Source organism: Dendronephthya gigantea, unplaced genomic scaffold (genome assembly GCF_004324835.1).
Source record: "Dendronephthya gigantea isolate DGI-Jeju-01 unplaced genomic scaffold, DenGig_1.0 000214F, whole genome shotgun sequence".
NCBI lineage: Eukaryota > Metazoa > Cnidaria > Anthozoa > Malacalcyonacea > Nephtheidae > Dendronephthya > Dendronephthya gigantea.
The window spans coordinates 147,509-160,605 of NW_021163224.1; the positions used below are offsets into that span (position 1 = coordinate 147,509).

Genomic DNA, 13,097 nt, shown 5'->3' on the forward strand with positions numbered 1-13,097 from the left:
GGAAGTACCTTGCAACTCTTTAGAAAATTTACATATAAAAGGTTGTGTCCTTTATGCTTTAATTTATGCCAATGAATTAAAATCTCCTGAGGGATTTTCACTTAACTGCTACAGCTTCCCCACTTAATAATTTTACACCAGGATCAAGTGAAATTTACACTCGCTAGCCATGATCAGTAGCCATGATCAGTAGCCATGGCATAGCAGCGGAACAGGTTGTATTTACTTCATTTTTCGTACTTTATTTTGAAAATTACCATGTCTATGATAATAACCGCTGATAGATTTGGGTGATCCGGACTCATATTCTTACATATTCAATATCATGAAGAACCGGAACTTCAGTATAGGTACATTAGGTATTTAGGTACATTAGGAATGTGTTTAAAGACTTTGTGTTTTGATATTATTCAAGAATAACACTAACACTAATAACACTTCAACAAAATGGTGGTTTTAGGGTTTAAATCGACATGGAATTCTGCTTTCAACAACACATGCTGTTAACTAATATGTATTGATTAGTCACATTTAAAAATTTCTCAGGGACATTTTTTTTGCACACAGATAGTATAATTTTTAGTTCTAGTTAATCGTAAGCATGTCGCTGACTAGAAAAAACTTTCGTTTCTTTGGATTTTAAGCATCTTGCCATCTTAATTTAAGCTTATTCACCTCACTTCTTATTATTGTTTATACAAATTATGCTATTTTGGCAGTTAAGCTCGTAAATTGCGCAATTCCGCTAATTTCTGGCTATGATATTTAGTAGTTTCTTTCGATATTGGTTCATATACTGTTATACCCTTCTCAACATTCCACCTTGCATTTGAGCCACACTTGCCGAAAAGTGAGCAGCGGTGATAACTGTGTGAAATTCAAAATGGCAACAAGAAAGAAAGTGGTTTCTGCCATAGATTACATGCAATTTAATTCGATGTCTTCCTTCATATTACGTGGCGAGAAATAGCGGGCGATTCGGACGACGAAGAAGAAGATTTTTTCGGTTTTTCGGACATCGAAGTAGAAGAGATTGAAAGCGAGAGTGAGAGCGATAGTGATAGTGAGATAAGTAGCGACGATTTTATTGATATTTTTGAATGGAAAGATAATTTAAGTAGTGTAAATGTTGAAGACTTCACTGCCGACTTTGGTCCTTGTCATGGGTTGGGTCAAGATGCTTCCCCTAAGGACTTTTTCAACTTGTTTTTCGGCGATGAATTTCTTGATCATGTTGTGCATGCTACTATTTCGTATGCTCGTTCAAAAGGTGATCAAATTTTTTCGACCGACCGCGATGAGATGTCTCCATTTTTTGGATTGAACATTTTAATAGGCATCAACCGCCTACCCAGAATCAGTCTCTACTGGGATTCAGATATATTTTTGGGAAATCCTGGCTTCAAAACTACAATCCCTTTGAGACGGTTTTGGATTTTGAAAAAATATTTTCACATTTCGGACCCGCGGCAAGAAAACGCAACCGATAAACTTACAAAAATTCGGCCCCTGATTTCAAAGCTCGAAAACGCTTTTCAAAATGCTTATGTACCAGGAAAAAATATTTCGATTGACGAAGGTTTGGTGAAATTCAATGGTCGTTTATCTTTCAAGCAATATATGCCTAAAAAGCCAAACAAATTCGGTATTAAAGTTTGGATGTTAGCCGATTCGGATACCTACTACGTGCCGCGTTTTCAAGTTTACTTAGGTAAACAACAAAATGACAACAAAATGATGCGGAAAAGGCGCAAGGTCTCGGTTTCAAAGTCGTTGATTTTCTGGGAAAACCCTACTTTAATGATTACCGACATTTCTTTTCGATAATTATTTTTCTTCGATCTCCCTGCTTCAGCATTTGTTGGAAAACAAAACTTACGCATGCTCGACCTTGCGCCACAACAGGAAGAACTTTCCTGTCGATTTAAAAACATAAAACTCAAGCGAGGTGAAATTAGAACTAGGCAAAATGGTAATTCGGTTTGTTTGGTTTGGCAAGATAAGCGCTTAGTTACGATTCTTTCGACCAATGTCGATCCCGAGCCCCAAGTTTTCGGCCCTTTGGATGAGCGCACTGGAAAAACAAAAGCCGTGCCGGAAGAAGAACGAAAAAACCCGCCGTCATATCTGTTTACAATAAGTATATGAACGGCGTGGACGTAAACGACCAATATAGGAGCTACTACCCTGTCGGATCTCCATCAAAAAAATGGTGGAAGTATTTGACTTGGTTTTTCGTTAATATTTCAATCGTAAACGCGTATATTCTCCAAAATTTGCAGACTGATCGACGCAATCGGTTGAAACACTTAGAGTTTCGGCTTGCCCTGGCAAGGCAACTTATTTCGACCTATAACGGCTACAAGAGAATTTCTAGCGGTCCGACTAGCCGTAAAAAAGAAACTCCTGTGGGTCAAAATGTCAAAGGCCATAGTTTAGTGAAGTCTTCAGAGCGAAAACGAGCGTGTGTGATGTGTGCGAAAGTTGGAAGAAAGCGTGCGTCGGGTAGAACTTTTGAGAGCGTTTATAAATGTGCTCAATGTAATGTAAACCTTTGTAGATTAAGAGCTTGTTTTAATGAATGGCATGAATAAATTTAGTCTAATCTATAGACAAAATCTTCTATGGTTTTTATCTTGTTTTAAAAAAATAAATAGTTTATATAAAAAACAAAAAACTGGCCTTTTGCCAGGCAGTTGCCGAAAAAAGAAGCCCTGAAATGCAGTTCTTCTGAAAGCCGCGTTATAGCACGCTAGTAAAATCTCATGTTTTTCCCTCACAGGCTTACTTATTTTACTCAAATTTATATTATATCAATGATGAATTTTCTGTTAATATAATGAGCTCAAAATCAGTGTTAGACAACCTATATTTATAGGTCAATTTGGCTATATTTTTTTCTTTGGTGCAAAAACTATGCCTCAGAAGTCACAAAATAATTTGAAGCAAGTCAAAAATCAACTCTTGAAAAAAACTTTTTTGATTGTTTAGCAATGCAAAATCTTTTATATTTAAAATCCAAGCTTTAGAAGTATTTTGAATATAAAACTCAAAAAAAAATTTTGAAACATCAAAATTTTAGGGAAATCTGGCTTTTGAATATTCATTACCCAAAAATAGCCAAAAAAGTTTTAAAAATCAGAGATGTGAAATTGTGTTGCCTTGAAAATAATTTTTTAATGATTTTCCCTTATCATTTAAATAAAAATGAAACCCTATATATTAATCTAAATGTTTCCTAAATTTCAAGGGATTTTATTAATTAGGCAATGAGTTTCAGCCATTTTTGTGAAGGCAGTCATTAATTGCTAAAATCGGCCATATTGTTTGCAACTTAGTGGGGTAGAACTATTGCAAAAGTCTGCCACTTAATGAGTTAAGATATTCCCTTCTTGCTTCTTGGCCACCATTTGGGCAAATTATAGGCAGATGGCAACCATCAATACCCCCCAGGGAATAGCCAAAACAGTTCCATATCAATGATTTTTGTAGTCATCTGCTCATCATTGGAAGGGAACAGGTCCATTACTGCTGATTTCCATAGATTTTTCACAATTCCATCAAAGACTTCGAGAACAATACTTTATACAGTTGAAACTCCTATCCGAAACAATTCAGCAATGGTGTAAAGATAATCCCCTCTTTCTAATCTATACAAACATATTGCAAGTCTTCATTCAGGTGATATAGGGACTTCCGTAATAGTTTTTTTGTCAAGGTCTTGGCAAATACTGTTTAATATATTACCAAATGTTACTCGTGTTACCTCAACTGGCGACAACAGGGAGATTATGCAATAATACAGATAATTTCCATCAAATTAGAATTGTAAACCTTCATTTGACATTAAACAAAATCAGGATAGCTTGACGAATTTGTCGTCTTTGTCTTTCTTTTCTGATTTTATTCAGGATAACTAACCATCATACAAAGTGTCTTGTTGGAATAGTAATTCTTCTCAATAAATTTCGTTGTTTGAAATGAAGCCAAATTAATTTGACCAATTGACGAAATAAATTCGGAATTAAATTCCTTTTAATTAAATTCGACATATGAAACAGGCCTTACTTTGCCTGCATTGTAGTTTACTTTTTGAGAAGAGAAAACTTAATAGTTTGTGGGGTTATGAATCCTGAAAAGTTCTATCTCTTTCTATATATGTTATTTGAAGTTGTGTTCAAATTTTAACTTTTGGTTGTATTGTTTTAAGCCTTTTTTAGGCCTTCAAAAAGGATCACACATGCAACAAATATTGCAAAGCACTTACTTTGCCTGCATTATAGTTTACTTTTTGAGAAAAGATAACTAAATAGTTTGGGGGTTATGAATCCTAAAAATCTCTTTCTATATATGTTATTTGAAGTTGTGTTCAAATGTTAACTTTTGGTTGTATTGTTTTTATGTATTGGTATTACAAACAAAATAGAGTGTTTCTAATAATTTTATAGAGAACACTTCTTTTAGGCAGATCAATACAGAAAATTAGCAATAACAAAATTTTGCTCAAGAATTATGAAGCATAAAAATATGTGTAAACCCAACCTTATATTTACATTGAACTGCCAGTGAAGTTGTTAACCATCATTATTTTAAACAAGTGCAGCCAAAACAATAGAGAGAATGATGAACAACTGATATTTTCAAAACTGTATTGGGCCACCTCAGTTTTGGAATCCAGACTAACATATCATTACACTGCCTAATAATGCCTAAAAACAATAATAACTTCATATGACTATATAAATATAAAATGTCAATGTTGTTCTTAATACTTGTCTTTTAAGAAAAAAAAAACATCTTTGCATTCGTTTGGTTTGACTTGATCAGCGTTGGGAATGAGTTGTTCACATTCTCTTCTACAGGTTTGATCCAAATTAGTCAACATTGTAAAGAATCCCACATTGTATACCTGCTTTTTTTGAGTTGTTCATTTGTGACTTTCAAACCTAAATTTATTATGCTTTCTAGTATTCTTGAACAATGTGCCACAGGGTGGCTAGACGTTTGCGGTTATAAACCAAAGGCTGAGGTTAATAAAGACAAACTAAGTAGTAATAATTCTTCATATTATGTGTTCGCACATGTGTTCACACATGGCTACTAGCCAATCAGAGGCTGTGACTTCTTTTACGTAAATAATAATGGGATTTATTGCATGCCCCAGAATCAAATTTCATTCTCCCTTCCTTATATGCTACAGTATTTAATCTGCTGTTATTGCTCTTATTTGTGACTTACCACATTCCTCAAGCCCATACTCCTTGGGAAATGAGTAGACATGATTAGGGACACCATCAGGCAAGTACGTGTCTCTCTGATGTCTAATCCGATGTGTGTTCCACACAGATTCTTTGAACACATCAAGTTCTTTTTGAAGCAAAGGAACAAAAAGATATGCCAGGAGTGACCTTCTTATGACAAATAATAACCCTGAATATTTAAATCTGCTTCACTAATAAAAATACTATACAGGGTGTATCAAAAAAAATGTCCCAAATGTAAAAATTCCGTTTTTCAGCATATTTTGCAGAATTTGGCAAATCTTTCTGTTCCTAGAGATAGTTAAGACTTATCTGGTATACCTAGGCCAAGTTTGGTTTTTCATTAACAAAATTATGTTACCGGGGGGGGTGGTTCCTTTCCACTGATATTGAGAGGGCTTGCGCGCGAAAATGTGAAGCTTAAATTTGAGATATTATTTAGCTGTCTAAAAGTAGGAAAGCTTTTTAATAAACTGTCAAAGTTTCAGGAAAAATAATGCATACTGGGAGCAACGCGCGACGCCTAAAGGTGACAAATATTTCATTGCGCGCAGTGGATTAAATGCATCGTTGATTTTAGCGTGACCGATCTCATACAAGGTGGGCAAATGAATAAATTAAAGCGAGAAACTGAACACAAAAACAAAGCGATTTATTCGTGATGTTAATCCTCAGCATGTCCACCATTTCATTCTAAGCAAACTGCGGCTTGTCTGAGCATACTAAACACTGAACAGCGAACCATTTGTCTGTCCATTCGCCTAGATTTGCCGGTGGTAGTGTATAGGCAATTTGCAAGAAAGAATTTCGAACGAAATGGATAATTTGAGGCAGGACAGACAAATGTGGTTCGCCGTTCAGTGTTTACCATGTTCAGACGAGCCGCAGTTTGCTTAGAAAGAAATGGTGGAAATGTTGAGGATTAACATCAAGAATAAAAATCTTGTTATTAAATCGCTTCGTCTTCTTGTTCAGTTTCTCACTTTAATTTATTCATTTGCCCAGCCTTGCATGAGATCGGTCACGCTAAAATCAACGATGCATTTAATCCACTGTGCACAATGAAATATTTGTCACTTTTAGGAGTCGCGCGTTGCTCCCAGTTTGCATTATTTTTCCTGAAACTTTGACAGTTTATTTAAAAGCTTTCCTACTTTTAGACAGCTAAATAATATCTCAATTTTGGCTTCACATTTTCGTGCGCAAGCCCTCTCAATATCAGTGAGAAGGAATCCTACCCCCCCCCGGTAACATAATTTTGTTAATGAAAAACCAAACTTGGCCTAGGTATACCAGATAAGTCTTAACTATCTCTAGGAACAGAAAAAAAATTGCCAAATTCTGCAAAATATCTTGAAAAACGGAAATTTTACATTTGGGACATTTTTTTTTATACACCCTGTATAGTAGAGTAATGACACTCAATACAATAGGCCCACCTGTCCAGTTCATTATGGGGATCATAGTACATTGATCAAGTAATTACTTTAAACATTCTTTGTAAAATTTTTCAAGCCATTCGTGTAGTCATGCCACCACCGCTCTATCTACAAAAATGAAACAATACATACAATAGCATGATAAAAATAGAGTGGCATTACTAAATGCAAATGTACGATTACAGCAAAGCTATAAATATCTGATTAGAGGTAGAGAGTCCATAAATAACAGAATTCAGGGGATCCTCCATGTCGCCTTGTTGTCTATGCAAAAAAAAAACAGTGTAATGTTGCCATTTTTCCTGTTTCTGTTCCTTTATCTATACGAATATTCGAGGCTATGGTTTTTGTTTTATAAATGTGGTCAAAATACCATCATCAGATCTGAGTGACTTGTCCATATCTTTAACCAAAACAATTTACAGCTAGCAGTTTCAAAGCATCCGTATATAGCAAGAGGAAATGTGTCCCTCGGATATCCCATGAGCTTTGCATGTCCATTGAGGGAATGAACAAAATTTGGTCCCTTAGACATGAAATGCCCATGTTTATTCTTTCCTAAAGCACTTGCTTCTAGGCTATCCGGACCAAGGTCGTACACTACATTGTGTGCAAGGTGCCTAGGGACATTTAGATGATGAACTTGGTGGATTTTTTGGTGCATAGGATGATATCCGAGTACTTTTCCAGGCCCATTTAACTCCTATTCAATCGCAGTCCTAACTTGCTCTAGATCCACAGTTCAGTAGACCTTCAGCGTGAAGAACGATGCATCTGATCGGCCAGGGTGTAATTAAGCGTTGGGAAGAGTTGCAAGATTGTGATTGGTTGAGGTAGCTCCTACAATGCCCGCGCTGTAAATTCACGCCATGAAAAACGCAAAATATACGCTGTCTCGTATAATTGTGATAAACAAAGCGAACAACAAACTTCTAAGCTACACACATAGAACTTCTCAGCTATACGAATCTCTCAGCTATATACATAGCACATATACATAAAGCGTTTCGTTGGGATGTCACTTGTAATTTGAGAAGTTAATGAATCCAACAATCTCTCAGTGTGTATAGCGCATATACATAAGGCGTTTCGTTGGGATGTCATTTTTAGAAAATCAAAATATTTGTCATAAATAGTAATGTATAGGAGTATGGTCCATCTGATCTTGTAGTTCAACAATGAAACCGATCACTGTGAAACAAATCCTCTAATCGGTATAAACAAAGCGCGCAACGAACTTCTCAGCTATATAAAGCGCCACTTGTAATTTGAGAAGTTAATAAAACCGTGTAGTTGTGCATCTAGTATAATCTCTTTGTCTGTGTCTAAACGGCACATCAATAAAGGTCAATAAAACATCCAAAAAACAATCAAAAGGCTTGGGCACTGTCACACTAAAAGATATTTTATGGTAAGTCCTTAAAGTACTCATAATATGTCAATATGTTTACTAATGATGACATGCGATGATAACAGTGATAAGTCAAGGCTCAAAGCAAAATAATTACATTGTTGCAATTACCCTTAGTTTATCTATAACCTTTCTAATCATTGGTGATTAAAAATCAGCAATATAAACGTACTATACTATTCTGTTTTTTATGGAATATTGTAGCAGCCTTGATCATGGAAGGCAAAACGTGGTCAAATCGTGGTACTGGCACCTGCCCCTCATGTAAGAGATTTACTTATGTCAACAGACACAAACCTCCAAAATGCCCTAATTATGAATGTGACCTTGGTGGAAGCTTTGAAGGGGCTAAAAAAACAAGAAAAAGCCTACGGGAATTACGGAAAATACTCTCTCTGTGCGCACCAGTAACCACTGGATGATGTTTGGTGTGCAAAGATGGCGAAATGTGGATGTGCCTTCACAAGAAGTGCAAACAAAACTGTTCTGCGTATCATGCTTCAGGGCTTTTTCAAAGAATTTTCATGTATGCATATTGAAAAGGCATCAAATCCAGTTTCCCCTCAAGAGATCCTTAATCTAAGCCTGGATAAATATCCATGTAGCCAGCAAGTGAAAGATGAAATTGCAGCTGTGCTTGATATGACTGCAAATTCTTACCCAATTGTGGCGAAAGTGTCGTACAACATGTATTGTGTTTATGGTCGTCCAACGGCAAGTAACACAGTTGGCTACTGCCACATAAAATTTTTTGAGAAAAGGAGTTCATTTGTATCTTGCGGCAAGGATTGCAAAGGGATTTCGTTTAAGGGAAAACATGTACGGACCAAAGCGATTTGCTTACACCAACACATCCTCTTTTCTGCTATTAATGTGCATGATCAAAATCATGAGGTTACAACAACAGACGAAAGACCAGCTGTGCCCGATGGGGATGATTGTGAAGAGGAGTCGCAGGGCAGGGTTTCAACAATCCGTCTAGCACAAGTAGAAGCTAAATATTATTACAATGTTCTACGGACAATGTTACGTCATATAATGCAGCAGGACGCTTGCTCCATGGTTGGAATCACTGGTGGTTGGCCCAAGGAATACTGCCCAGGTAATGAAAATTGCCGTCTTTGTGGGGAAAATCTTGGCGGAAAAATTAGGCAGAGTGGTCAGCGTGGATCAACATATTTGATATCAGGCCTGTGCTGTTTCACGAAAATTGATATCTTTGTGAAAATCTGAATCCTTTGTGCAAAGCAATGAACCGTGCTCTTGTTCTGATTATGGTAAGTCTATCAGTTATTGGTAAAATGTAGTATAACTTTTTATGGATGAGATCATGGACGGCTATACTGAATTACTTTTTATAATAGGCAATTTTCAGTCTAGGCTGAATTTTCAATCCAACTGCCAGCATAACCATGGCAAGCTGAATATGTAAGAAAATACAAAATAAAAAATAATTTTATACTGGTAATATATGGAAATAAATTTGATTTTGAAATGTATTCATGCATATATTTAACCAGTAGTCATTTATGGCATGTGGAGAGTTGTTTAAAATGAATTTTCTGTATTTGTATACCAAATGGGAGAACTTTCTTAAATCTATATTTTGTTTAGGTCTTTTCAATATTAGTGATAAAGTGCTGGTTACCTTCACTATCCTGCTGGAATTTTGAGAGCACTTTAAAAAGGGACATCCAATTGGGAATGTGATTAATGCAAAGCTTGCCACATTAAAACTTAAATGCAAAGAGGTGATCATCAATCTGAATTTACTAAAATACAAGTTTTACATTGTACATAATTTCTTTACTGCACACAACTGAAGAGTTGCGTCTGACATTAAGTTATCCCTCAATTATCGAAATAATATTAAATTGTTTTCCAATTATAAAGGAATTTGTCCCCTCACCTGAAAAGCTATGTTATGTGGCTGATCTTGAAGCTGTAAAAATGATCAGGTAAGTGCAATAATATACATTCTCTCTTACCATCTATACACTCTTACCATCAAGTGATTGCTCAAGTCGCCTGATCTGGCTGTGGTGCCATGCACAAATTTATGGACAATATTTTTTTATTTCAAATTTTCCAACAGGTAATAATTCTTAACTTTAGAATACCTGGCCACAAGTTAAAATTGATCACAAGTTAAAATTTCTTTTTCTTGAAAAGAACAAGGCTGAACACATGCTAGAATGTTTACAATTAGTTTTGGGGTATGCCATGTGGGTAGACAAACAAATGTAGGTCTTTTCAATATATGTCAATATTTTCAATCAATACTTTATCAGTTGCATTTTGAATGAAATAGATAGATTTTAACATTCACATGTGACCAATGTCAATGGTGACAAAAAACCCAAGCTGTTTGACCACTTTATTTCAGTATATATATTTGAAATTACTATATACTATTTTGAAAAGTATTGTATTATATGTGATGTTACAGTTTAAAAATTTTATATTACATTTAATATGATACTTTTCAGGTATCTCTGAGAATGGGTAAGTTCTATCAGCTGACTAACCTTTGTGTGGGCACGCACAGTCATGTAACATACCACTTGATTAACCTTGTTTTCGCATAACTTCTAATGTACAGTATTAGTGCTCATTACAATACACTGTAGATGCTATGCCATTTCTTGATCCATGTAACACTTTGGTCATTTGTGCCACCATCTTTTTCTCAATTTCTACCTTCGCCTACTTTGGCATTCCTGACATAGCCTACATAAAAGATGTATTTATTCAACTATTTGATCATCATTTTAGTGCATACTGTAAAATACATAAAGGCATACTTTATAAATTAATTCAACATTTTCAGTTGAGCAGGGCCTTGTTAATAACACATACACCACAGTTTAACACAAGACAGTTTGAAGTACAGGCATATGATCACACATATCATTTTGTGCTTCAAGAACAAACTGTATAACTTAACTTCTTCATTAAGTTGCAAACAATATGGCCGATTTTAGCAAGTAATGACTCCCTTCACAAAAATGGCTGTTACTCATTGCCAAATGAATAAAACCTCTTGAAATTTAGGAAACATTTAGATTAATATATAGGGTTTAATTTTTATTTAAATGATAAGGGAAACATCCATTAAAAAATTATTTTCAAGACAACACAATTTCCACATCTCTGATTTTTAAAACTTTTTTGGGCTATTTTTGGGTAATGAATATTCAAAAGCCAGATTTCCCTAAAATTTTGATGTTTCAACAATTTTTGTTTTGAGTTTTATATTTCAAAATACCTCTAAAGCTTGGATTTTAAATATTAAAGATTTTGCATTGCTAAACAATTAAAAAAACGTTTTTTTCAAGAGTTGATTTTTGACTTGCTTCAAATTATTATGTGACTTCTGAGGCATAGTTTTTTGCACCAAAGAAAAAAATTTCGTTGTCATTTTGTTGTTTACCTAGGTAAACTTGAAAATGCGGCACGTAGTAGGTATCCGAATTGGCTAACATCCTTTCCTGGTAAATAAGCATTTTGAAAAGTGTTTTCGAGCTTTGAGATCAGGGGCCGAATTTTTGTAAGTTCGTCGGTTGCATTTTCTTGTCGCAGGTCCGAAATGTGACAATATTTTTTCAAAATCCAAAACCGTCTCAAAGGGATTGTAGTTTTGAAGCCAGAATTTCCCAAAAATATATCTGAATCCCAGTAGAGACTGATTCTGGGTAGGCGGTTGATGCCTATTAAAATGTTCAATCCAAAAAATGCAGACATCTCATCGCGGTCGGTCGAAAAATTTTGGTCACCTTTTGAACAAGCATAGGAAATAGTAGCATGCACAACATGGTCAAGAAATTCATTGCCGAAAAACAAGTCGAAAAAGTCTTTAGGGGTAGCATCTTGACCCAACCCATAACAAGGACCAAAGTCGGCCGTGAAGTCTTCAACATTTACACTACTTAAATTATCTTTCCATTCAAAAATATCAATATAATCGTCGCTACTTTTCTCACTATCACTCTCGCTATCGCTTTTGCTTTCAATCTCTTCAACTTCAATGTTCGAAAAACCAAAAAAATCTTCTTCGTCTGAGTCGCCCACTATTTCTCGCCACGTAATCGCTGATGTTCCCGCTGCAATCGGTTGTGTCTCTTCAACCGTTTCGTCGATCAAAAAGCCCTCAAAATCTTCTTCTTCGCTGCTATCGAACATACAAAGCGCTTCAGCCATATTTCAATTTTTTTCGCCAGAGCACGGTTTAAAACACTCATAACTTGGACAATATTACTTGTACAAATTATGTTGAATATGCTCCAAAACAGCCTTTTATCAAAAAAACAATGATGTTCAATTTTATCAGTACCTCAATAAGTACTATAAGACTGTATTGGCTACTGTTTCAACATGTTTCGCGCTTGGCTTCGCCGAGAGACAGAATAAGTTTGTTTATCTCATTATCTGGATGTACACATTCTATATAATCAAGGAAGTTTACTAAGAAAGTCCTTTCTTAGTCGTATCACTTGCTCCTCTGTAGCATTCGATTACATATATCCGGCAAGTTGCAAGAGATCTTTGCTTGGCTTTAGATTGGCTCTGCAGTAATGTGCCAATTTGTCAAGCTTAGTTTACTTTGGCGCAATGAGACTAAAGATGTCAACTTCAATAAATTTCTGTGATCCGTCTTGACCAGCTGACTGAAAACTCTCCACTGCAGCATTGGCAAAAGGTAACGAAGAGAGAATGGCAACAAATTAGATTATAGATTGGGGTACTTTGCTTCACCTATTGGTGTCTTTGTATCTAGTATCGCTAACCAGTACTCGTTGAATGGAAGGTCAACACAGAGTTGTACTGTCCGAACATGTTAGTTGTGTCAGACGAGTAACCAATAACGTTACTCATTGGAATATTTATGTCAATGAATGCCTCTTTCATCTTGGAGTAGATACCCTTTGCACTGCCATTTTCAGCATGTTGACCAGCCAGTACTGCATTTCAAATCTTTCCATGTCA

The 13,097-nt window shown here is 35.6% G+C and overlaps 2 protein-coding genes across 2 annotated transcripts; one reads left to right on the top strand and one right to left on the bottom strand.

Annotated features, from left to right (window-relative positions):
• Nucleotides 1-325: 325 nt before the first annotated feature.
• LOC114539709 (piggyBac transposable element-derived protein 4-like) lies at nt 326-2,148 on the top strand. The gene is made up of 3 exons (XM_028560324.1): nt 326-350; nt 965-1,711; nt 1,856-2,148. Exons 1-3 carry the CDS (start codon nt 326-328, stop codon nt 2,146-2,148), a joined length of 1,065 nt encoding a protein of 354 aa, XP_028416125.1.
• Nucleotides 2,149-11,540: 9,392 nt separating this feature from the next.
• Nucleotides 11,541-12,311, bottom strand: LOC114539710 (piggyBac transposable element-derived protein 4-like). Its single transcript, XM_028560325.1, has one exon. The coding sequence runs from the start codon at nt 12,309-12,311 to the stop codon at nt 11,541-11,543; it is 771 nt and encodes a 256-aa protein (XP_028416126.1).
• Between the last annotated feature and the right edge of the window lie 786 nt (nt 12,312-13,097).

Bases quoted from the DNA above. Each gene is read 5' to 3' on its own strand.
- LOC114539709 (XM_028560324.1), top strand. From the start codon at position 326: ATGAAGAACCGGAACTTCAGTATAG. The intron at 351-964 runs GTACATTAGGTA...TTACGTGGCGAG, and splicing joins GAACCGGAACTTCAGTATAG to AAATAGCGGGCGATTCGGAC. The intron at 1,712-1,855 runs GTAAACAACAAA...TCCCTGCTTCAG, and splicing joins GCGTTTTCAAGTTTACTTAG to CATTTGTTGGAAAACAAAAC.
- LOC114539710 (XM_028560325.1), bottom strand. From the start codon at position 12,311: ATGGCTGAAGCGCTTTGTATGTTCGATAGCAGCGAAGAAGAAGATTTT.